Source organism: Mirounga leonina, unplaced genomic scaffold (genome assembly GCF_011800145.1).
Source record: "Mirounga leonina isolate KUSES-001 unplaced genomic scaffold, KU_Mleo_1.0 Mir_101664, whole genome shotgun sequence".
Taxonomy (NCBI): Eukaryota; Metazoa; Chordata; class Mammalia; order Carnivora; family Phocidae; genus Mirounga; species Mirounga leonina.
In genome coordinates this window covers 10,436,863-10,462,962 of record NW_023270175.1, presented here as the reverse complement: position 1 = coordinate 10,462,962, position 26,100 = coordinate 10,436,863, and the positions used below count along the sequence as shown (strand labels likewise).

Below are 26,100 nucleotides of genomic sequence, written 5' to 3'. Positions count from 1 at the left end.
CCAACCGCACCACCCAGGTGCCCCTGGTTCTATATTTCTATGTTTCCTGATTTTCTGATTGTTGTTGTTGTAATTATTATTTTTATTTTAAACACCTACTTTTCACTTTGACATGCCAATTCCAGACTCAAGACTCTCCCGAGGGACTGTGTGTATAAAGCTGATGAATCTCCCTATTGCACTATCATCCCAGAAGACAGAGGAACCAGGACAATGGCTCCTTATTTCCCAAGCCTTGGGGATTTCATATTTTTCAGAATAGTTATCTCCTGGCCAATTTGTACGAATTGTTCAAATTTCAGCTTAAATGTCAGAAAAGTTTTCACTACCCTTCAAGATGTGGTCAGATTCCCCTGTTTCCTGCTCCCACTGCAGCATCCATCTTTCCCTCAGAGCAACGATCACACTTCTTATGACTGTCTTCTGTCTTTACAGTTAGACTGTCATACAACTTTTTTTTTAAAAGATTTTATTTATTTATTTGAGAGAGAGCGAGAGTGAGAGCACGAGAGTAGGGTGAGGGTCAGAGGGAGAAGCAGACTCCCCGCCGAGCAGGGAGCCCGATGCGGGGCTGGATCCCAGGACCCTGGGATCATGACCTGACCAAAGGCAGATGCTTAATGACTGAGCCACCCAGGCGCCCCTGTCATACAACTTCTTGAGGGGCCGCATCTGTTTTCCTCCCCAACGTGGCTTCAGTGCTTAGCACAGTATACCCACTCAATAAATGTTTGCTGAATGAATGAACGAAAAGACGAAGACCCGGTTCCACTCCAGAAAAGGAGGTTGGCAAAGGAAAACATAGAGGAGGAAGCGGTGCCCCTGGAAGCAAAAACGAGGGTGTCCTAGTATCAAAAGTCAAAGCCAACCAGTGACTCGGTCAAAACGAGGGATTTGGTGGGTCCAGCAGAGAGCCGTGGTCCCAGCCAGAACCTTGGTCAGCAGCTACAGGACAGCTGCGGTGGCAGGAAAGCTCTCAATTCGGCGCTCGCATGCCATAGCTGGCCGGAAGTAGTCTGCTGTCAAGGGTTAAACCCTTCCAGAAAGAAAGGATACTACAGAACACATGCCCCCATAGTTTTCTCCACTGGGGATGGAGGAATAGAGCTAGCCTAAAAAGACTTCGAGGAAGGGGCACCTGGGTGGCTCAGTTGGTTAAGCAACTGCCTTCGGCTCAGGTCATGATCCTGGAGTCCCGGGATCGAGTCCCGCATCGGGCTCCCTGCTCGGCGGGGAGTCTGCTTCTCCCTCTGACCCTCCCCCTCTCATGCTGTCTCCCATTCTCTCTCTCAGATAAATGAAATCTTTTTTTTTAAAGATTTTATTTATTTATTTGACAGAGAGAGACACAGCGAGAGAGGGAACACAAGCAGGGGTAGTGGGAGAGGAAGAAGCAGGCCTCCTGCCGAGCAGGGAGCCCGATGCGGGGCTCGATCCCAGGACCCCGGGATCATGACCTGAGCCGAAGGCAGACGCTTAACGACTGAGCCACCCAGGCGCCCAAATAAAAATTTAAAAAAAAAAAGACTTCAAGGAAGAACTATAAAAGGTTTTTGAGAGGAGGGGTCTTGGTGGCCCCCAAATCATGTCCCCTCTCCCTAAGTGGCAATCAGAGCTGCCATTACCATTTCTCCACGCAGCCCCCAGATGGCAGCAGTGTGTTACTCTGGAGCTGCGAGTTGCTGGTAAGGGCTCTGCCTTGCGGTCTCGCTTGCCATTGCATGACTGCCCTGTAACAAGCTCAGATTTGCAGTTTCTTCACCCTGTGCCCAGAGGCTTGCCATGTGTCTTCTGGGAGTGAGGCCACTGCTCTTTCCCCGGGGGCTGGCTCCCGCACCCCTGACTCTTGAAGTTGCTTTGCTCTCATTGCCACCCGAGTGCCCTCCAACCTTGTTGGAAATCATGACCCAGTGGTTCCCGCCAACAACCTATAGTCCACATGTCCAAAACAGAATTCGTATTTCTCATCCGCCCCCTCCCTCACCCCCACTCCAGGCTTTGCTTCTCTATAGCATCTTGAACATCTCCCGTTCATTTGTCAAGTCCTGGTGAGTCCACCTCTAAAATATTTCAGATCTGAGTTCTTTTCTAATTTCCCTGGCACAGGAGAGCCTCGCCACCTCTCAACTAAGCTCCTACCTCATCGGCTTATCTCCATTGTCTTCCTCCCACAATCCATCCTGCTACCACCATCTGTGACTTTGCCCAACCTCTTCCCAGGACAAGAATGCCCCCTTTTGTGAATCTGTTCAGATTCGACTCACACTTCAAGGTTCAGATCATTCCTTCTACTGCCTGTCTACAGCGCTTCATTTGGACCTCCTTTTATAGCTCTAATTTTTCACACTCTGCCTTGAAGATTATTCATTATTTATATATATGGATTGCTCCCTCCCTCCCCTAGCCCAGGATGGCAACTACGTGGCACAAATTCTTCAAGTCATCCCCCCACCAGTACCCAATGAGAGGCATCACTAACGGATCTTAGCTGTCTTTCTGCTGAGCCTAAACTCAATCTCAAAATCCTTCTCAAAACAGTATCTCCAGGCAGAACTGGTTCACCAGATGGAACAGATGTCCCGTCCCTAGCTCAGACTCTGAGAAACAATGAGACAGAAAGCAAGTCCTATTCTTCTTTGAACCCACCACAGCATCTTATACATACTCCGTACTCATGTAAAGGCCTCCTGAATGAAGGAATAAAGCAGTGGACTAGAGCAGACCCTGGTAGAGGGAATGCTGCTCCCAGACTCCACGGTTCAATTCAATCAGCTTTTTTTCACTCCAGTGGATCCACTCCATCCTGCTGGTGGTAGTCACATGGTGCATATCAATATTTCCCAATGCTATCCAAGCCAACAACTTACCAAAAGCTGCATGACTAAGTGTTCACTCAGCAGGTGGAAGGAGCACGTACTTAACCACACGTAATTTTCCTCAACCTACCATGCAGACTCCTAAGCCTGTTTTTCCGGCCTGCTTTCCAGTTTTCAGTACATTTAAAAATATCCTAAAGGGGTCATGCCATTTTGGTCCTAATGAATCCATGCTGAAGTGTTTCTTCATTATCACATTTCCAACATGCTCATATCAGTCCTTACCCCGAGGGGGGAGAAATGATACAACACAGATATGCTTTTGATTGCCACGTGCACAAACATTCCCTACGCGTATTAAAAGTTGGCATTTGGTTGTGTGGGGGGTGGGGCAGGGTGTGCGTGTGTATCAGGTTGTTTTGTTTTGTTTTCCCCAAGGAAAACTGAGTGTTGGTTGTGTAAGAACTTCCAAATTTCAAGGCCAATCTTGAGTTTTCACTTCTTTCATGGCTGACTTACTGTCCTTATCAAGAATTTCCAGAGCCCAGTGCAATACACAGTGACCCCAATGTGCAGTCAGAGCAATCTGGAAGGTGCGGGGGGAGCTACTTTGTGGTGACAGGGCCATACTCATTACTAGATGCCAACGCAGTAAGGTTTTGAGGGCCAAACAACTGTTTGTTCCTAAATCCTTGCACCTATATATAACAAAGTATTGGTATTCAAAAATCCACCATGAGCCTTGCTGGATCCTGATTCGAACAAACTATAGAAAAAAAAAAAGTGAGACAGTTGGGGAAGTGTAAACACTGACTGGATATTTGATAATATTAAGCAATTATTGTTAATTCTTTTAAGCATGATAATGGTATTGCAGTTTATTTCTTGATTGATTTCGGTACTTCATGTTTTCTTTTTTTTTTTTTAAGATTTTATTTATTTATTTGAGAGAGAGAGAACATAAGCAAGGAGACTGGCAGGCAGAGGGAGAAGCAGGCTCCCTGCTGAGCAGGGAGCCCAATGCAGGACTCATCCCAGGACCCCGGGACCATGACCTGAGCCGAAGGCAGTCCCTTAACCAACTGAACCACCCAGGTGTCCATACGTCACGTTTTCTTATCTTACCTTTTTGGAAGTGATCTAGATAGTCCATGATTTTCACTTTACTCATCATTTAATTTGGCCAAACTTTAAAGTTACCGGTTACCAAAGATTTTGGAAGCTATTTAAAAGTTTGCCTATAAACCTTTTAATCTTATTTACATCTATTTGATTTACTTGTTCTTAACAATTATGTTTAGACTACCCACAACACTTCGGGAGGCACTGGACAAAGTCAACCATTATTTTAAGTTGTTTTTTTTTTCTGACAAATTTGCAACAGAGAGAACATGAACTTACGCGATTTTCAGTAAATACAGGCAGAAGAGAAGTTGTATATTTAATCCCGGTAACTCTAAAGACGTGTCTATTTTCATTAAACCCACAACCTTAAATTAGCTTTAATAATGAATACTTTCCCTATTGTAGTGTTTTTTTTTTAATAAAAGGGGTCCTTAGTTTTTAGAGATGTGTACTGAAGTATTTACAGATGAAATGATACAATGTCTGGGATTTGCTTCAAAATAATTCATTGTCTGTGAGATGGAGAATGGGTGGAGGTAGAGACGAAGCAAGACCGATCGTGTTGATCATTGTCAACGCTGGAGGATGGTCATTCATCGTAACGGTCTCTCCACTTTTGTTTGTTTGAACTTTTCCATAATAAAAGATTTTTTAAAATCCACCACTAAAGCGGCAGCGTGATTTTGGAGAGGCTCCTCGGACGATGAATCTCACCCAGGAGAGGGAGCCCACAAACACGCTGGCCTTCCTTGATCACGTTAGAAAGGATGAACGGATCAAACGTCTTGTATCAGGAGGCAGAGGCCAAAAGGGAGGAGAAATGAGGCGAGGCAGAGTTTGAAAAGAGAGGAAGGTAGGAAAGGCCTGGAACATGGACTCTTGCCAGACTGGAGAAGCCACTGTCAGCCACCGAAAGACAGCACTGAGGATGGTGGCAGCTGGGGAGAGAATGGTAAAAGAAAGGAGTCGACTTGGGGCACCTGGGTGGCTCAGTCGTTGGATGTCTGCCTTCGGCTCAGGTCATGATCTCAGGGTCCTGGGATCGAGCCCCACATCGGGCTCCCTGCTCAGCAGAAAGCCTGCTTCTCCCTCTCCCACTCCCCCTGCTTGTGTTCCCTCTCTCGCTGTGTCTCTGTCAAGTAAATAAATAAAATCTTTAAAAAAAAAAAAAAAAGGAGTTTACTTGGAAGGGGGAAGGTATCCTGTCTACGCACGCTGGCGGGGGCTGGTGGGATGCAGCTTGAACGTCCAAGCTATAAAGCAGACTCACGTTTGGGAGAGAGCTGTCCTTGTTGGCCCTCCACTGCTTTTGGACACAGCACGGAGATAAGACGCTTGGGATTCACTCTTAGTCCAATTCTCAAGTCAAACAATAACACACAGAATCATCTTCTCGTTTTGTCTGCATTTTCAAATCTACAAGTCTTAGGTCAGCTGCTCTTTTTCGATGTCTGCTCCCATTATTTTTCTAAAAAAACAACTCCAAATTGCCGTTTTCTTAACTGTGAATATTAGACCTGAAAGGCCCCCTGTAGATTGCTTACTGCTTTTTTCCCAGGTGAGAAAACGCAAACTAAGAGAAAGGAAGTGACTCGCCTAGCAGGCGCATGGTAGGTGCTCAGTACCTATCTACTGAGTACGGTAGCGGGTCATACTAATCTGCCTCTACCAAGAAATTGGCATCAGATCTGGCGGGTTGGTGCCCATGACATATAGTTTGCACATCACTCCTGGTCGAAAGTGATCCCATCAACAGAGAAGGCAAGCTTAGATTGTTCCTGGCTTAGGTACCTTCTTCCTCTATGATTCTAGTTCTAGTCTCTGTGGGTCCCCTATGTGCTGGCAAGGCAGCTCCCGGGTGTGAGGCTCACAGCTAACCCAGGCCTCCTCTTCAGGCTGAGGCTTGTCAATTGTCTTTTAGCCTCCTCAGTGCCCCCAGGTACTGGCCAGCCTTATTTTGGGCTGCGTGGCAGGGCGCACATTAATCCCCGTACATTAGATGTTTACACTGCACTCCCATCCTGAGAAAATGGTTAGTTTGGGCTCCAAACAGCCTATTGTACCGCCAAGGAGCAGCTATCTAGCATTATCTCTTCAGTTTCCATCTATCACAGGGGAAGGAAGGAAAGGGAGGGAGGGAGAGAGAGAGAAAGAGAGAATGGAAGAAAGAAAGAAGAAAGAAAAACGACTTTTGATTTGGGGGCGCCTGGGTGGCTCAGTCAGTTAAGTGACCAACTCTTGATTTCAGCTCAGGTCATCATCTCAGGGTTGTGAGATCGAGCCCTGAGTAGGGCTCAGCACTCAGTGGGGCGTCTGCTTGAGGATTCTCTCCCTCTGCCCCTTCCCCCTCCTTCTTTCTCTCTCTTTCTCAACCAAATCTTTAAAAAACTACTTTTGATTTTAAGTGTTTTTAGAAGCATAAAAAGAGCTAAGATTCTGACTTCCTAAGAGTTGGATACAGAATTCTTTTTCTCAAAACAGTGCAATTGGAAAATGTCATGCTACTACCAATTCAATACAGTGAAGGCAAATAGTGTAACATGATACTGTTAAAGCAGGATACATTGCTGCCACCACGATTCTCATTTTCGCATAAAGGAAAAGGAGCAGCGCCTGGCCGGCTCAGACGGTCGAGCGTGCGTCTCTTGATCTCAAGGTTGTAAGTTTGAGCCCCACGCTGGGCATAGAGAGTACTTAAAATCTTAAAAAAAAATTACATGCCCAAGAAGACATCTCACTGTGAAATTTTAAAACACTAGAGACCAAAAGAAAACTTTTAAGCTTGCAGAGAGAGAAGTTACACCCAGAAAATTGGAAATCAATAAAGGAATCAGACTTTTCAAAAGCAACGCTAGAAGCAGGAACATAGTGGAATATGGCTTTCAAAAATCTGAAGGGAAATTGTTTCTATTTAGGAATTCTTCACCTAGGGCTAATTTTAATCATATGTGAAGATATATTCAGATACAGAAGGGTTTTATTTAAAAAATTACCTCCCTCGTGGACGCCTGGGCAACCCAGTCAGTTGAGCATCTGCCTTCAGCTCATGTCATGATCCCAGGGTCCTGGAATCGAGTCCCGCATCGGGCTCCCTGCTCAGCGGGAAGCCTGCTTCTCCCTCTCCCACTCCCCCTGCTTGTGTTCCCTCTCTCGCTGTGTCTCTCTCTGTCAAATAAATAAATAAAATAAGGGGCGCCTGGGTGGCTCAGTTGGTTAAGCGACTGCCTTCGGCTCAGGTCATGATCCCAGGGTCCTGGGATCGAGCCCCGCATCGGGCTCCCTGCTCAGCGGGGAGTCTGCTTCTCTGCCCCTCCCCTGGCTCGTGCGCATTCTCGGCATTCTCTCTCTCTCTTAAATAAATAAATAAAATCTTAAAAAAAAAAAAAAAATACCTCCCTCGCAATCTTTCTAAGGAAGTGAGTACAGGATGTAGTCTGGCAAAACCAGGGCATAAAGCAAGAAAGAGGACCACCTGAAATGTGGAAAGCAGAGTCAAACAAAGAAGAGATGCAAAGGGCACTCCCCGGATGACGACAGTTGGGTGGCAGGCCCGGAGGGCAAACATTCCAGAATGGATCGGGAAGCCAGCAAACTCCACGAGGGTTGTCTCCAAGAAAAACAAATGGAACTCACTGATTACGTGTGATAGGTGACCATGCCGAATGGAGTTTTGTGGTTCTGTCAGCAAGTTTGGGGCTGAACTCATGACAGGTACTTAGAAAAACAAATCAAACCAAACAGAAGAGACAATTTGGGGAAGACAAGATAAAGGAAATACAATTTAATGGTACTGTACATGGATCAACTGTGCATAATGATTATACAAATATTGCAAATATTAAATATTTTAACCAAAATTTTTTGTATTTGTAGAAGTGTGAGTGCATGTGGGGTATGTCTGCGTGTGTGTGTGTGTGTGTTGGGGACATATAAGAGAGCTAGTTCCTCATCTTCCATAGCAGAAATTCAGAAATAGGTAATTTCTTTTTTTTTTTTTTAAAGATTTTATTTATTTATTTGAGACAGAGAGAATGAGAGAGAGAGAGCACATGAGAGGGGGGAGGGTCAGAGGGAGAAGCAGACTCCCTGCCGAGCAGGGAGCCCGATGCGGGACTCGATCCAGGGACTCCAGGATCATGACCTGAGCCGAAGGCAGTCGCTTAACCAACTGAGCCACCCAGGCGCCCAGAAATAGGTAATTTCTAAACCTAAATAAAAATAAGAAATATCATTAAGTATTCGGGCGTTAGTCAGAAGAGTTAGATACCAAAAAGAACCAGCTAAAAACGTTAAAAGCAGTTTAAAACAACACAAATGTATTTATACTTCTGTAGGTCAGAAGTCCAACAAAGTATGATTGATTTTCTGCTTCGGGTCTCATAAGGCTGAAATCATGTAGTTGGCCAGCCTGGGCTCTTATCTGGAGACGTTAGGGGGAGATTCAGCTGCCAGGCTCATTTCACGTTGTTGGCAGGATCCAGTTCCTTCCAGCACTTTCTAACAGCCTCTTCCATTCCCAAGCCCATGACAACACTTTGAGGCCTTTCTGTGCTTTGACTCTTCCATTTCCAGCCTAAGAAATTTCTCTGCTTTTAAGGGCTCAAGTGATGAGATTGGACCCACCCAGATAATCCAGGAAAATCTTCCCATTTTAAGATCTATAATCGTAATGACATCTGAAGCCCCTTTTGCCATGTAACATAACATTTTCACAGGTTCCAGGGATAGGGTGAGGGCGTCTTTTCCGGGAGCAGGAATCAGGGGTCAGGAGCGGTGGGGCAGGAGACCACTGTGTTTTATAAGCCCTGTGGTATTCTTCGATTTTTAAAATTATGTACGTTGGGGCGCCTGGGTGGCTCAGTCATTAAGCATCTGCCTTCGGCTCAGGTCATGATCCCAGGGTCCCGGGATCAAGCCCCGCATCGGGCTCCCTGCTCAGCGTGAAGCCTGCTTCTCCCTCTCCCACTCCCCCTGCTTATGTTCCCTCTCTCGCTGTGTCTCTCTCAAATAAATAAATAAAATCTTAAAAAAATAATAAAATTAGTTTCATTTTGATCAAATAAAAACCAAAAAGTTAAATCCAATGACCAAATTTGCAAGTATTGAATTCAAAGGGACTCTATTTTAGGTAACGTATCAAATGTCATTATAGAAGCAATCTGTATTATACAAAAATCCATTTTTGTGTCTCTAGGCAAAATGACCTACGATCTGCAAAGCATGGTAAGAAATAGTTGTTGGGCACCATCATGGTTGGGCCCTTGTGGAAAATTCTGATTTGGATGGACCCCAGGGCTCATCCAACGTATCAACCCCTCTGTTCGTACTGTTGTATTAAAGGACCCACTCTGGTTATTTTTGGCAGTTAACTGCTCATGGCTATTTCCTGTAGCAACAGGAGGTGACCGTAAATGCATTTTCTTGATATGCAAAACAAGTCATTATCCCAGTTTCTGTTGGATGTCAGAATAGAGCTCATCTAGTCCAGTCTCCTTATTTTACAGATGAGAACACTGATGCCCAGAGAGAGGAAGGGACCTGCCCATGGCATTGCTTGTGTCTGTAGCAAAGACCCCCACTTCTGAATGAGTTCCACAACTTACGGCCACTGTTAGGAACTTTGGATGGGATGAAAAATCGCGAAGTCTAACATCTTCATCTACAGGTAGGGAAGCCGATGCAAACAGGAAGAAATGTCTGCCCAAGGTCATTTGGAACTCGGACATTCTACTCTAGGTTACTTTGCCCTGTGCAAAGCACACAGATGAATGGAATGCACAAATGAATCTGAAGACGCTGTAAAAAGCTCGCTTAAATGGTTTACATTCTCAAACAACTTCTGTTTGATAAGCAATTTGGCAACAATTTGAAAGAAAATGTTTCTTCTTTAGGTAGCTTTCTTCTTAGGACAAGTAAATATTTATCACTGGCCTTCTAATACTGGCTCTCATGTCAGGCTGACTTCGTTTCCAATTCTGTCTCAGTCATTTACTAGCTGGGTGATCTTGCATACACAACTCAATCGTTTTATTTTTTTAAAAGATTTTATTTGAGAGAGAGGGAGGGAGGGAGAGCGCACGAGCTGGGGGAAGGGCAGAGGGACAAGCAGACCCCTCACTGAGCGCAGAGCCTGCCACGGAGCTCAATCCCAGGACCCTGAGACCATGACCCGAGCGGAAGTCAGATGGCTTAACTGATTGAGCCATCTGGGAGCCCCCAACTCAATCATTTTATGTCTCAGTTTCTTCATCTATAAAATGAAGGTAACAATGCCACCTATCTCATGGGCGTCACGTGGGAATTTAGTGAAATAATACATCTAACTTGGCACCTGGTAGCCACTCAATAACTATTTTCTCTTTTTATGTAATGTTTATACCTAATAAATGTTGAAAACTAGCAGTCAAATATTTTCCTGTTGCTAATAGTAAACTAATAGTGTGACAATTAGGAAAGACAGTTAAAGGCCAAAGAACCTTCAGGAAGAATTCATCCTGGGGATTGATGTCAAAAATATCTAGCATATCCAAATGCCAATAAATCTCCTCCCTCGCTTAAAGTAAAAGCATGCCAAGACTTAGCTACAGTATTTACAAGAAACTTACTGCTTGATCTAATCATCAGGGTTTAAAAGAAGAGTCTCTGAAATAAGTGTTCTTGTTTCCTTGCTTTCTTCTGAAACTAATACTCTGATGGCATAATGTGTTTCTCATGTGAGCTTGTAAATGAGCAGGACTTCATGGAAATGACAAAATGGTAAATTACTCTGGAAATCAAATGTACTTCAATCATTCTGGCTCCTCTCCCCGAGACAAGGTGAACATGTTTATGACTACAAAAATGTGTTTTCCATAGATCTCATATAGATAAGCAACCTCAAGTGTCTGTACTCAAATGTTTTCTGTCATAATACTCAGTATATTGATGTATTAAGCAGCAAAGCTTTCTTATTAAAAACACAACTATACTTACCTGGAGACAGATTTCCAGACTCTTCTTGGATCATTCCAGATGGTTACAGAAATAACCCCACCGAGATCAGCAGCCCCTACCCACTCCCTAGGGTTTGGATCTTGTAAAGATTCAGGGTAATTAATAAATGTGGTCTGGCTAAAGACCCATTCCTAGAGCTTAACACCGTTAAATAACAAAAACTCAACTACGTAAATTTGAAAGATCTAATTGGCTTTATTATTTGACTCATGAATCCAGCAGCATCCGCACCTAATAAGTAGAGAAGAGTTCAAAAGAGCCACAGAGGGGCGCCTGGGTGGCTCAGTCGTTAAGCATCTGCCTTCCAGCTCAGGTCATGATCCCAGGGTCCTGGGATTGAGCCCTGCATCAGGCTCCCTGCTCGGCGGGGAGCCTGCTTCTCCCTCTCCCACTCCCCCGCTTCTGTTTCCTCTTGCTGTCTCTCTGTGTCAAATAAATAAATAAAATCTTAAAAAACAAACAAACAAACAAAAAGAGCCACAGAAAAGAAAAGGCTTTTAAACGTAGAGAGTGAGGGGCGCCTGGGTGGCTCAGCTGGTTAAGTGTCCGACTCTGGATTTCAGCTCAGGTCATGATCTCAGGGTCATGAGATTGAGCCCCACATAGGTGGCTCCATGCTGGGTGTGGAGCCTGCTTAAGATTCTTTCTCTCTCTCTCTCCCTCACCTTCTGCCCCTCCTCCACCTTCCCTCTCTAAAAAAAATTAATAATAAAGATAGGGAGTGGAAAAAAGGAAATTATTAGCAAGGAATCCATTGTTTTAAGCAAGGTCACCCTCCTAAGGGGAACGGAAAGGGTCTATCAGTAAAATTCCTAGTACTGGGCAGGAAATTCCATGTTGGCTGGTTAAAGGTTAAAGGCTGAAACTGCAGTTACGTATTAAGTCTTGGCTTACTGACTTGGGTAAGTGACACCATGCTGGGCCCGTGGTTTTCCTTTTAACAACACGAATGAGAAAGAAAAAACCCTCCATGACATTGAAACCATTTTGCTGTAGTTATAGAAAATATGAAACCACATTACCATCTCTTAAGAGGACAGCTTTTGAAAACTGATTATTAGGCTCAAATCTAACCTGCTCATGTGACTAATTTCTAACTGGGGGTCCCCCATCATGTATACCAGGACAGTCTCCTTAAGAATGTGCATGTGTGTGTGTGTATTTCTTTTTCTTTTCCCATAGGTTTCCTGCCACTGGTTGGGGGTCACGATCGGGTTGGTGACGACAGACACTCTCTCCCCGCGGTGGAATGACATCGTGGGCAACAGGCCAGAGCCGCTCCCCAAGCTCTAAGGTGGTGTTGGTGAAGGTCACGCCCTTGACTCTGGGGACACACTGCTCTGCCGGGAGGTGTTACAGTCTTGCTAACCCTTCTTCACCAGGACCACCCAAACCACCAGGTATGTCAGGATGGAGACGCGCAGGCAGCCGGCAGAGGCCTCCCCCCACCCGCCCCCGTCTTTGGCAATGACATACTTTGCCGTCCCACCCTTGAACGCCGACAGCTGGAGCCCCTTGCAGCTGCCTGCCCCGCGGAGGTGCCTCAGCTGCACCTGCGGACCCCGCTCTCCCTCCCGGGCCCCCAACCCCGGCACCGCAGCCGCCCCACGGTGCATTTCCCTTAATTACCACAACTACAGTTTATCAGATACTTGCGTCCCTTTAGGTACTGCTGATATTAAACTCGGTGAGTGCTCTTATCAGAAAACACAGGTGCACCGAGAACAGCAGAGCAGCTTATGAGAAATGACTGTAAGATAAAATAGCTGTCTTGGATTTTTTTTTTTTCCCCCACACTTATTCTTTTAACTCCAATTTTTCCACCACCCACTCCTCACAATGCTTTACACCAAAGTAAGACCAAAGGAGAACATGTGGGTGACATACAAAAAGACAGTATTTATTTCACTCAAGCTTTCCTATAAGAAGTTAAACAAAATGATCCCTAGTTGAAGGCATTACCAAAAATATTCTTAACATTGTTTCGTGTATCCCTTCAGTGCCCAGATAGAGGAAAAACTTATCTGAATGAAAGAATAAGAATGACCATCCTTACACTGGGTTTACTTAGGTGGGTGGAGGGAAAGAAAATCCATATAGTTTAGGCATAACACAGCGAATGAAGCTATGCGTTTCCTACGGGTGATGGAAATCCCACTGATGTATTCAAGTTCCCGAGAGCTCCCAACACTGGGGGAATCACTCTTCAGCAATTCTCCATCAGCCATAGGTATTCCCGTAGTTTGCTGCCCCCTTTTCCCTCGACTATCTGACAGCTCAAAGCGGAGAATGGAAACCAAGTGCGATGTCCTCGCTCCCGGGCTGTGACTGTCACCATCTGCAGTCCCTTGGGGAACCGTGATCCCAAAGCATCCCCTCCCTCACTGCCATCTAAATAGGATACCAGGAAAAATGGCCCTGGCTGAGGCGTGTAGGTGTTTTGCTTTCCAGAATTATAAAAGTCTTGACTGGGAGAGAATCTCATTCCGACACAGGAAAACCAAATGCTCTTTCTAGAGAACCGTAGAACAAGGTGGGACATCTACTCTGCCTGTCTCCCACCTCAATCTGACCTGAAAAAAAAAAAAAAAAAGATACAGGGAGGAAACACGTTGACGTCTACCCCTGGCCTGCAATTTCCTCCGACAAGCCAGGGCGCCCTCCTCCTCCGCGGCCGTGCCAGCCGGTGGCCACCTGGGCCCAAACCTCTGACCTCCTCCTGTCGTCCCCTAAAAGCAGGAGCTGCAAGTCGCAACATCTGATTGCTGCCCACGGGTGAGTGTCTGGAGAACTTGTGGTATCACATTTTCAAGTTCTTATCAGGAATCAGAGTCCGTGCATGTGGGGAGAGAGACTCTGGGGGGGGGGGGGGGGGGGGGGGGGGCTTCTCGCTTCCACGCTTCTTTAAATTTGGAGGAAGGAGGAGGAGTGGAGGGAGCATCTCTGTGGGTCTGATGCAGGGCTGGGTGGGAATGGAACCCTGAGTATGCAAAAAAAAAAAGAATACAAATGTTGGAGCCTCAGATGCTGTCCGTACAAGCAGCAAAACCTACTCACAACCAGTCGTGGCCGGAAGGGAAAAGGGGAAGACGTAGCTGAAACCAAGAGCAAAGCTCAAAGTGAAGATAATACCTCCTTTCTGCTTAGAAAATGCATAGAGAAATAGTAAACGCTGAAAACCTTCCAAGAAATGCAGACTCACGCAGAAGTTACAAAATATGCAAGAATCAGTCATTGTTTCTTAGTCTCCTCACACTTTACCTGAGATGCAAATTACTCCCTGCCCCTCTAGGTGTTCTGAGCAGCTTTACATTCTAATTTCTAGCCAGAGGGGAAAGACCCGCTGGCTGCCGGGAATGAGGGTGCACGCGGCCGGGAGACTGGGCAGGGGAACCGGGGAGTCGAAAGGTCTGGCACCTGACCGGTGGAGATAAAGTGGTAAGGACAGAGGGGTCTCGGCCGACTGTCCCCCGTCCGAGTGAGCGGCGCCTCCGGGCTGGGGGCCGAGCGCAGGGGCGCGGGGGTGAGCATCTGCTCTGAGCAGCGGAAGGGAAGAAGGCACGGGCTGCACACCCTCACACCCAGCAATCCCTGCCACCCTCCACTGGGGCCCCCAAAAGCCTGCCGTGGCTTTGAAAGGTGTCGGGAAAGGAGCGGCCTCTGCTTTTTCTGGAGGTGTCCTCCTCGTGGCCAGCGCTGATGTCCGAGCCTTTCCAAGCGGAGACACCTGCTGCTCACGGCGCTGAGGCTCCCAGGCTGCTAAGAGGTTTCAGAGCCACATACATTCCTCCACGAGATCCCAAGGAACAGATGAACAGATTTGATCAATTTCGTTTGCTAGACGTTCTCTGTGACTCAGGGGCTGGCATGAGCAACTGCACCCAAAATGAGTTTCACACAACAAAATCGAATGTGTTGGTTTTGTCGGACACAGAGAATACAAAGCAGGCACAGATCCCTCAGAAGTTGTCGCAACTCTTGGTAAGATGAACTCTACCGCCATCATCGCTGTTTGCTTTGTCCCTGACTTTGAGGCCGTCGCGAGGGCGGTCTGCTTTTACAATTCAACAACAAGGACTCCACTCTCTTCGCCAAAGAGCCCCTCAGGTTTAGTTTCTCAGTGCTCGCCTCAACAGAAAGACCGCGGCTCTTCTGAGCTGCCTGTTTTTAAATGGCCCCAGTAGTTTCAATTTCCGTTTCACGAGTTCCCAGATAACAAACGCAGAATGGGATGAATCTTCACAAGGTCACGTTGAAGGTTAAAATAAATATCCCCGTCACTGAGAGTTTCTCTTCAGGTTTTCTATCAGCACCACAGAGTCGGTCTCTTCTTTGGTTTGCTTCTCATAGATGTCATACTTCTTCCAGTGCTGGAAGGAAGGAAAACACACACACACACGATGACTCTTCTAAATAATGTTCTCTCCCTGAGGACCAGTGGCCAGGGCTTATTTTTAGGTTTCTGTGCATGGAACCAGGAGTGTATGTTATCCTCTTATGGTTTTGGGTTTTTTTGTTTTTTGTTTCTTGTTTTTTACTAAGAATCTTCATCTATTTGAACAATTCATGCAACAGAACAATCAGGAATTAACATTCAAGGGGGAGGGGAGAGCATGGGATTGTTACATGATGTCTGACAGCTCTCTCGAGAGAGAAATGTGGACATCTCCAAAACTGGAAACACAGTCTTTTGAAGAAGAAGAATAAAAGGGTGGCGTGCTTTTCTTACATTAACTCTTACTACCTTCATTTTCTTGCCACTCAAATTTGCCCATTGCTCCAGAGATAATAGGCTCAAAAAGTCAACCAGCATCGAGGTCAATGGCAATATATAAAATGTCCCCAAAAGTCTTAGTGCAGTTAAAACTTTTGAAAGACCCTATATTAACAGTTTCATGCTAGACATGAATTTGCTAGAACCGGGAATCATGCACTCAAAGGGAAGCTCACCCTAAACTCAATGTTAAGTGTGTCTCTTAACGGCAAAAGCCAGTATCCCGGCCTTTGCCTTCTTTACTTACAAATCAAGGCAAAGGGTAGAACCTGAGCTCAGTCCCCTCATCTGTAAAATAAAGTTGCTGGACTAAAGCAGGGGTCAGCAAACTGTGGTGGAAGGGCTGGATCCAGCAGGCTGCCTGTTTTTGTAAATAAAGTTTTATCGGCCCCCAGGCACGCCTCTTGGCCTCTGTGCCATCTGCAGCTGCTTTCACGTTACCACAGCAGAGGTGAGTTGCCTTAAGACCGAACGGCCGGGTGAGTCAAGAATGTTTCCTCTCTGGCTCTTTACAGGAAAAATTTGCCACCCCTGCACTAGATTATTTCTAAGCTCCTTCTCTGCGCTGACGTTTTCTGGTTTGAGAAGCCTAGTAGGAAAGGAAAGGGAAAGCAGAAAAACAAGCAAGAGCAACAGTGACTCTTCCGCTGCCTCGCGCTGTCCAATGAGAGATGGACCAAGCAAGTTGGGAGCGCCCGGTCTTAGAAAGCACAGGCAGGGATGAGTTGAGAGACACTGCTGAAAATATCCCAATTATTCTAAAGAAGTGATTGAACCCTCATATTCCTAGTAGAATGGCTAAAATAAAAAATACTGACATCCCTAAGTGCCAACAAAGATGCAGAGTAACTGGGTCTCTCCTATGGTTCCTTATAAAATGAAGCATAATACACCTGCTCCATGACCCAGGAGTCCCACCCAAGAGAAATGGAAACCTATGTCTACACAAAGACCAGTACGTGAATGTTTACAGTAGCTGTCTTCGAAAAAGCCCCAAACTGGAAACAAGCCCACTGTCCTTGAATAAGTGAACAGTTAAATAAATTGTGGTACAGCCATATCACGGCATGCTGTTTGACAGCGAAAAGGAATGAACCGCCGACCGATACACGCAACACCACAGAAGTCTCTTAAATGCACTGTGCTAAGTGAAATGAGCCAGACCCCAAAATCTATGTGTTTGAGGATTCCGTTCGTAAGACATTCTGGAGAAGGCAAAAATTTAGGGATAGAAAACAGATCAGGGGTGGCAAGAGTGCAAGGTCAGGGGCGAGGGGACTGACTACAAAGGGGCATGGGGGACCCTTTTGGAGGACGATGAAAACGTTCTAGATCTTGACCGGCATGAGCGGTGGCGACAAAACTGCACACATTTGCTACAACCGTGACCGTACAGAATAACTGTGTGCTTAAAAAGGAGAAATTGTATTTTACATAAATCAAATCAACAAACCTGGCTTTTGAAAATGTGAAATGCACAGGATCTAATAAACAGTCTGAAAAAAATTACGTAACCTTGAAATAATGGCTTATTCAATAAATGGCACTAAGACAACTGGCTAAACATTTGAAAAATAAAGTTAAACCCTACTTGACAGCCCACACGGATAAATTCCTATGGACGAAAGACCTAAATGTAAAAAACAAAATCAAATAAGAACTAGAAAAATATATTGGGCAACGAGTGCATCAATCTGAGATGGAAAAAGGCTTCCTGCACACAAAAAATACAGGAAGATGTGAATGCATAAAAAAAAGAAAAACACCATTAATCACCCTAAATACCACACAGAGGCAAACGGACAACAAGCCAAAGGATTAATGGCTGATAGATAAAAAGAGCTTTACAGGGGTACCTACCTGGGTGGCTCAGTCAGTGAAGTGTCTGGTCATGATCCTGGGGTCCTGGGATCGAGCCCCCCCGGGTTGGGCTCCCTGCTCATCGGGGAACCTGCTTCTCCTTCATCTGTCCCTCCGCCCTGCTCATACTCTCTCTCTCTCTCTCTTGCTCTGCTCTTTCTATCTCCCAAATAAATAAAATCTTTTTTTTTTTTTTAAAGAGCTTTACGAACTACCAAGTTTCCAAAACATGAAAATGGCAAGGAAAAAGAAATGGACAATGGACAAGAATTTCACAAAAGAATTCAAGCCCATAAACATACAAAACAACACAAAAGTTGATATATAAAATGAAAACAAGATGCCCTTTTCTTGTCTGTCAATTGGCAAGAATTAAAAAAAAAAAAACGCTGACAAAACCTCGGCAAAACCACCGTTCAGACATACTACAGCCAGGTGTGTAAGCTGGTACAACCTACTTGTAATCTATGCTTCTTGTGAAAAAGTGAAAAGTATGCATTCTAATTGCCCCCCTTTCCTTAATATGAAGGAATCATACTCTACGTGTGTAACCAGGGTGTTTAACAGCATATATTACAGATTTTTATATATCAGTAAAATTAAGCTACCTCATTTTCTTTACCCTCTGCACAATATTTCTTTTTTTTTAATAGATTTTTATTTATTTATTTGACAACGAGAGAGGGAATACAAGCAGGGGGAATGGGAGAGGGAGAAGCAGGCTTCCCGCGGAGCAGGGAGCCTGATGCGGGGCTCGATCCCAGGACCCTGGGATCATGACCTGAGCCGAAGGCAGACGCTTAACGACTGAGCCACCCAGGTGCCCCCCTCTGCACAATATTTCATTGCATGAAGGCACCATAATTTATTGAATCAGTATCCTTAATAGATATTTAGCCTGTATATCCTTTCTGGATGACAATTTGCCAATATTAATCAAAGAGTTTAAAAAGAGTTGAACAATTTCCTCTGATCCAGCAATCTTACCTGTAACAATATATCCCTCCCCAAAATAATAAAATATATACACTAATATAAGCTATGAAATGATGCCTATAATGATGAAATTTAGAATTGATCTAAATGCCCAATAATAGGGACTTGGTTAAGTACATTATGATATATCCACACAATGGAATACTATTTAGCCATTAAAAAGTATATTATAGGACCAGGGTTGGCAAACTTTTTCTGTCAATGGCCAGATAATAGATATTTTCAGCTTTGAGTCTCTGTCCCCAAAACTCACTCTGCTGTTACAGCATGAAAACAGCCACAGAGAACATGTAAATAAGCAGGTGCGGCTGTCTTCCAACAAAACTAACGGATGCGCTGACATTTGAATTTCAGATAATTTTCATGTGCTAGGACAAAATATTCTTCTTTAGATCTTTTCAACTATTTAAACGTATAAAAACCATTCTTAGCTCGCAGGCTGTAGACAAGCAAGCAGGAGACAAGATTTGGCCCGTGGTCCGTAGTTTACAGAGAAATCCTGGGAGGAAGGTAGTGGTCGGCAGCATAGTTTTGTTTTTGTTTTTAAAGATTTTATTTATTTGACAGAGAGAGAGAGAGAGAGCAAGCACAAGGCGGGGGAACGGCAGGCAGAGGGTGAGGGAGAAGCAGACTCAGGGAGCCCGACGCGGGGCTCGATCCCAGGACCCCGGGATCATGACCTGAGCCAAAGGCAGACGCTTCACCGACTGAGCCCCCCCAGGCGCCCCGGCAGCATAGTTGTTTTGGGTTTTTTTTTTTTTTAAAGATTGTATTTATTTATTTGACAGAGACACAGAGAGAGAGGGAACACAAGCAGGGGGAGTGGGAGAGGGAGAAGCAGGCTTTCTGCTGAGCAGGGAGCTCGATGTGGGACTTGATCCCGGGATCCTGGGACCATGACCTGAGCCGAAGGCAGACACCCAATGACTGAGCCACCCAGGCGCCCAGCAGCATAGTTTTTAAATGTCCCCAAATGCCACCATAGAAGACACAAGTAGAAAAGGTAAGTAGGGTAAGGAGGGAAGCAACAGCCAAATCCACAGACACAATCTATGACAGAACCAGATCAAGCTGAGTCCCCTGTGAACCCTGAAATACGAATGGGTGGGACAAATTCAAGACAGCTACACGAGCACAGTGGAATCAGTTATGGAGCGGTATGGAGAGGTAACCAGCCAGACATCTGATAGATCTGAGAACTCTAAAATAACTCAAACCTCAGCAAGCTAATTTATGAACAACAACTAAGACCGGCAGGGGTTTGCCCTTTCAAATAGTGACTGAGTGCAAGGAGTCCCGTGGTAGAGCCTGGGAGCTGCCTGGGCCCCAAGAACTCTCAAAACCATCCAAAGCTCCCTTCCAGGGCCAAGTCCCACTCTGAGGAGCAACTGGGCACAAAGACGCCACACTGACCCAGACAGAGATGGGGTGGCTCAGTGGGTTAAGCGGCCAACTCGTGACTTTGGCTCAGGTCATGATCTTAGGGTCCTGGGATCCAGCCCCGAGTTGGGCTCCACACTCAGCAGGGAGTCTGCCTGAGATTCTCTCACTCTCACTCTCTCTCCCTCTGCCCCTACTCCCGCTTGCACGCACACACACACACTCTCTAAAAAAAATTAATTAAAACGGCTCTTTTCAATAATCATCAAAACTTAAAAAAAATGAAGGTGGATAAAAATTATTCAAGAGGATGTGACAAATACAGAAGACAGGCAAAGAAAACAAGGGAACAGAGTAAGTGAAGTCTGTAAGTGAAGACATTTTTACTGAAATTAAAAACAAACATCTGAGACTGCATACTGAATGGGTACACCACCTACCTCAGAAATCAAGCCTGGATGACCAACAACACCAAGACGTATTCTGATAAAATTACTGGACTTGGAAGAAATAAAGCTTTTGACAATCAGACAGAAGAGAACAAGTGTTTGTTGGTTTGTTTTTAAAGTAAGCTCTATGCTCAATGTGGGGCCCAAATTCATGACCCCGAGACCAAGGGTCACACACTCCACTGACTGAGCCAGCCAGGCGCTCCAAGACTGAGTATTTCAATACAGAAAATTCCATTGTCAGCAGACTTTGACAACGTTTTATGCCAGAAGAAAATGGATGCCACATTTAAGATACCCAAGGCAAGAACACGTGAGCCGTGGATTTTATATCTAGCTAAAATGACTTTCAATTATTAATGCAGCAGACTCCATCCATGTGTAAATAATTCAGGAAATGCTGGTCCCAGGAATCCTCCCTGCGAAAACGTTTAGAGCTTTGAACAACCGAAGTGACTGGAGAGACATGAACATGAAGACTGGCAGCGAGCATCACGTATATATGGCCACCTAGACGGAAGAGCACACAAAGGCTCCAAGGGAGACACCGTGGTATAGCACAGTTACCAGCGCGGACTAGGCAGACACCGGGCAACTTCAAAAAGGGAGAGAGAACAGGGAGAACATAGAGAAAAACGGCTCTTTTCAATAATCATCAAAACTTATTTTATAATTTGTCAGAAGTTCAGAAATTCCTTCAGTTCCACCTGTTTCTCATCCGTTAAATTCAAATAAAATTAAATATGAGCACTGTATTAAAACATATCTATGACTGCCTCAGAGTCTAGACTGGAGAATCAGGATGCCTGGGTTCAGACCCCACGTCTGACTCTTGTCCGTTAAGTTTGGACCCTAGCTCTGTTGTGTCCTCGCACTGGAACCTGGAGCAAGCTACACCTACTCCCCCTCTGGTACCTCACCTTCTTCATCTGTGTGCTGGAGATGAGGCCAACTGCAAGATGGGGACACGCTAATGAAGGAGGTGCATAGAAAAGTGTCTGACACATAGCAAAAATTCCGTAAGTACAAACTGTTTTTATTGCTGTCGTCTCTTACTCCATTTGTGATTAAAAGTTCCATTTCTCTCTGTTGTTCACATAACATTAGAGATGGTTATGTCAGGGTGATAGGATGAAGAGTGATGTTATTTTTCTCTTTTGGTGATCTGTATTTCTCATTTCTCTATAATAAATACATGTTGCTTTTAAAAAATATATTTTTATTTTTAAAAATGCATGCTGAAGATTACACCTTCATTGGTTTCTAGTTGTTAGATCTAATGGTTAGCTGGGTTGGACAGGGGGGAAAAGAAAACAATCTATTTTAATGAGGTGAACACTGCAGCAGAAATGGCTTCCAAGAAGACATTAATTTTTTCAATTGCCTTTTTTTCATTTCTAAAACTCAGATTACTCTCATTTTCACTCATCATCAGCATTGTGGCCTTTTCCTGAGGACTGCTTTTATGAATAAGTCCGTGTAAGAATAGGGAACAAATGCTCTGACCTATTATTCAATTTTATGAATGATATGCCAGTCTTTTTAAAACTACTTGCAGAAAAAAAAAATCCACAAAATTACCCATCTGTAATTTGATCCTCACACTGCCAATTTTTTAAAACAAGGTAATCAACAACAGAATAATGGCCAAAGATGAAAAACAACATAGACGGAAAAAAGAAAAATCAGTGTTTGGGAGGCTAACACAACTGGGTTTTAGTCGTTAGTCATCCAACCCTAGAAAAGCAGCAGGCTACGTAGGCTTTTATATTTTAAAGAAATAAGTAAATTTCGTGGTTTCATGGAACACTAAATGTCCAGTTAAGAATACTTTCAAGGTTTGGTTGGTTCTCACAGTGAATTTTCCCTAGAAGCGAAGTGGGTTTTGTGCCCCTAAGCCCTGTGCCAAACAGTGGCCTCTTGTAGGAATACAAGTCAACAGATTACATGCCCCGGTTTTCTTCAGATCAACATCCACAATAGGAAGTTGAACAATATGAATTGGGGATCGCCACTGCCTTAAAAATCATTGCCGCTTAAAAAAGAACCAGTTGAGGGGCGCCTGGGTGGCTCAGTTGGTTAAGCGACTGCCTTCAGCTCAGGTCATGATCCTGGAGTCTCGGGATCGAGTCCCGCATGGGGCTCCCTGCTCAGCAGGGAGTCTGCTTCTCCCTCTGACCCTCATGCTCTATCTCATTCTCTCTCTCAAATAAATAAATAAAATCTTTAAAAAAAAAAAAAAAAAGAACCAGTTGAGGGGTGGCTGGCTGGTTCAGTCGGTAGCATGTGAGATTCTTGATCTCGGGGTTGTGAGTTCGAGCCCCACATTGGGGGTGGAGTTTACTTACATTAAAAAAAAAAAAAAAGAACTGGCTGAATGTGGTGTGAAGGGGACGAAGGTGGTACCATTTAAGGTGGCTATGGCTCCAACCCTTTAAAAATGTCTTTAAAAATTGAGAAGTAAAGGGAAAGAATTAAACACGTACTTGCCTTCCTAGCAGAAACAGAATTTCAGAACAACCAAAGAGCTGAGTTAATGACTCAAAGCAGTGCTTTAGAGAAAAGGGGCAGCTTATAAACGTAGATTAGAGGACAGATGAGAAAAATCGTCACTTTGAACGCCTGCTGGAATTATTGATTCAAGGAGACCAACGAGCACAGAAAGCATTAGCTACGGAGCTGAGCTAAAGCGCCAACAGGACGCTCACTGACAGGGTGCTGACCCAGCGCCGCGCAGACCGTCTTCAGGCGGCGAGGGGGGAAATAAGCATCAAGGGGCAGGAGGGGACACCCCGTTATCGCCCTACACACAGCGCTCCCTCTTCGCGTCCCTAACGGTGCCGTGACTGGATCCGACCTGGCTCCCCACAACTGGGGGACAGCTGGAAAAATTGCAACAGGGGCTGAATATTAAATGATATTAAGGATTATGAATCCTTTTTAAAAGGACAGCCATGCTATTTTGCTTATGTAGGAAAGTGTTCCTAATTTTTTCTTGCGTTCCTAGTTTTTAAAGATACATGCTGAAGTGAGAAAAGAAAAAAAAGTTAGAAACAACTCAGCAGCATCTGGAAGTCGACTCCCAGTTAGAAAGCCGCTTTCCAATCAGGAATGCGAAACTGGCACGGTGCTGACAACCTAGTTGGTTTCCAAGAAGCGGGGAAGAATAGATAATTTTTTAAGGATGAAACAGAAACGCAGATGCGGAGAAGCAATCCCCTCCGCACAGCCCCCGCCCCCCAGACGTGGCCCACAGCCCAGTCAGTCACAAAGGAAAGGCAAGCAGCAAAGCCACAGGAAGAAATGTTGTTGGCCACAATGTTACCATAGTGATGAACAAAACACTGTCAAAACACTAGGAACCTTAAGGAAAACTATACAGAGAATTTCACTCCTCCGTGGCCACACCTAAATGAGGTTTTTTTTGGTTTTGTTTTCTTTTTTTTTTTTTCCCTAAAGAACCACTATGGATGGTGTAGTGGGGAAGAAGAGTATTAAGAAAGGGCAGGGATTATTTCTCGGGATTAGGAGATGGTAACTCTGGGCTACCGTGGCTTCTGGTTCAGGTTCTGCCATGACCTCTCTTGGTGAAAGTCCCTGAGAAACGTCTCTAGGGCCCCCACCGCCCCTGTCTCTAAAAATGAGGGGGTAGGACTAGCATCTTAGTGTCTTAACAATTCACGGTTAAAGATAAATAATTCAACACGTGAAACGTCCACCTCACTGGATGACCTGTAGGGCTATGTTCATTGTATAATTTGATAATTCTAGAAGTAAAAGGTTCATCTTTCTGCTGCATATGCAGTTCCACGGCTGCCATGTAGAGAAAAGAAGATTATTCATTTGCTTAAAAAGAAAACATGAAAATTTGTTCTTTTATCCTTTCCCCTGTCTGGCATTTTTATTATACTTTCAGTTTTAAACACTGATTTTATTTAATGGTCTGCAACCACCACAAACAAAAACATCTTATGCTTTTAGTGGTCCATCTTGTCAGTGTATCTGCCTCGCTAAATTATAGAATTCTCTGACTCATCGGGACAACATATTATCCTCTAGACAGCAAACTGAAAAAAAGCAATTTTCCCATCTCTGAGAAAGATAATTGATCTGATTTTGCTGTCAATGTTACCGTCGTTCACTCTATCACTCAGGCTCGAAACCTTGAGATTATTTTTACTTTCTGTACCTTTCATCGCCCACAGAGTCCCCACGTTGTAATGAGTTGCCTTTAATAATGTCTCTTGCGTCAATCTTCTCTGCTGCGACCTAAGTTCAAGTCCCTGTTATCTCTCCAACCCGGATGACCAAAAGATTCTCTTTTCCCTTAATGACTTGTACAGGGTTCCTTTTTATTATGAAAGTAATACCTGCTCATTAGAGGCAATCTGGAAATCTCACAAAGGCAGAGAATAACATCAATTATCTGCGCGGCCCTTCTGCCCCGAGATGATCATTTTGATTCCTTTCCTTCCACTCATTGTTCTATGTGTATGTTCATGCGTTTTTATCCAAATTAGGATCGCAGTGTACTCTGTAGGGATGATGTTTCTTACTCTTGTATCGTGAGTATATTGCTGTGACATTAAATGCTTTGAAAGCCTAACTTGTTTTTTATGAGGACACGATAAGGAACAGAAGCCCAGCACCTGATGTGCCGTATGCACACAGCGGACTTTCAAGGACCGGTTAGAGGTGTCCGAGGACCTGCACCATCTCCAGCCCCCGGCAGCTAGCACACTAGCTGGGGAGATGAAGAAAGAGATGGGGTCATCCTAAGGAAAATAGCCACAACAGTGTTTTTCAAAGTGGGCTCTGTAAACCATCTCACCAGAATAGGAATCCTCTGTGGGCCCCTGTTAAATACGCAGATTCCTGGGGCCCTTCGCAGACCTGCGCAGTCACACTTTCTGGGGGCGGGGCCCCGGATGCTCTATTCTTGCAAGCGTTCCAGTTGGTTGTGACTCAACTAAAGGTGAAGAGCCACCAGTGGCCATATTCCCTCTTGGTGAGTGTACCATCTCCTCATCAGGCACCTGACTTTGGGACCCACCTGCCTGGTGATGCCCTAGTCACCCAGGGTCTGGCAGCGTGACCATGACTTGGTGAGAAAGTGATCCAGATGCATCCTCCCCTGAAAGCACATCGGCCTCCCTGCCTTCCTTCCCCCACTATACATCATCGTTGCTATTGTGAATCACTTGTTATGACAAGAATTGTTTGGGGAGGGGCGCTGGGCTGGCTCGGTTGGCACAGCATGTGACTCTGCATCTCGGGGTCATGAGTTCAAGCCCCATGCTGGGCATAGAGCTTACTTTTTAAAAAGAAAAAAAAAAAAAGAACTGCTTGGGGATTAACAATAAATGGAAAGTATCAACAGTAAGACTAATCACCGACACTGAGCACTCACGAATGCCTGCGTGCTAAGTGGTTTTTATGGTATTAAGTTAATCGAACGCACATACCACCACCGTGAGGCAGGTGCTGTATCACTACCTCCACTTCACAAATGAGAACACTGAGGCACAGAGAGGTTAAGGAAGTCACCTAAGGGCAGGCAGATGGTAAATGAGATTTGAACCCAGACAATCTGACTCCAGAGCCCAGGCCATTATGTGCCCTGTGTCTGATATTACTAATTTAAAATATATGTAATAATACTGATATTTATTCCATTTAGTGTCTTTATTATTTTATTTGGGTGAAT

At 44.9% G+C, this 26,100-nt stretch overlaps 1 protein-coding gene across 1 annotated transcript in view; it reads right to left on the bottom strand.

Annotated features, from left to right (window-relative positions):
• Positions 1-12,813: 12,813 nt before the first annotated feature.
• The window catches only part of IL13RA1 (interleukin 13 receptor subunit alpha 1), a 53,199-nt gene continuing 39,912 nt past the window's right edge, over positions 12,814-26,100 (bottom strand). The window contains exon 11 of the mRNA XM_035007727.1: positions 12,814-15,304. Within this exon, the coding sequence (XP_034863618.1) occupies positions 15,212-15,304 (93 nt within the window). The 3' untranslated portion in view covers positions 12,814-15,211. The remainder of the gene's footprint in view (positions 15,305-26,100) is intronic.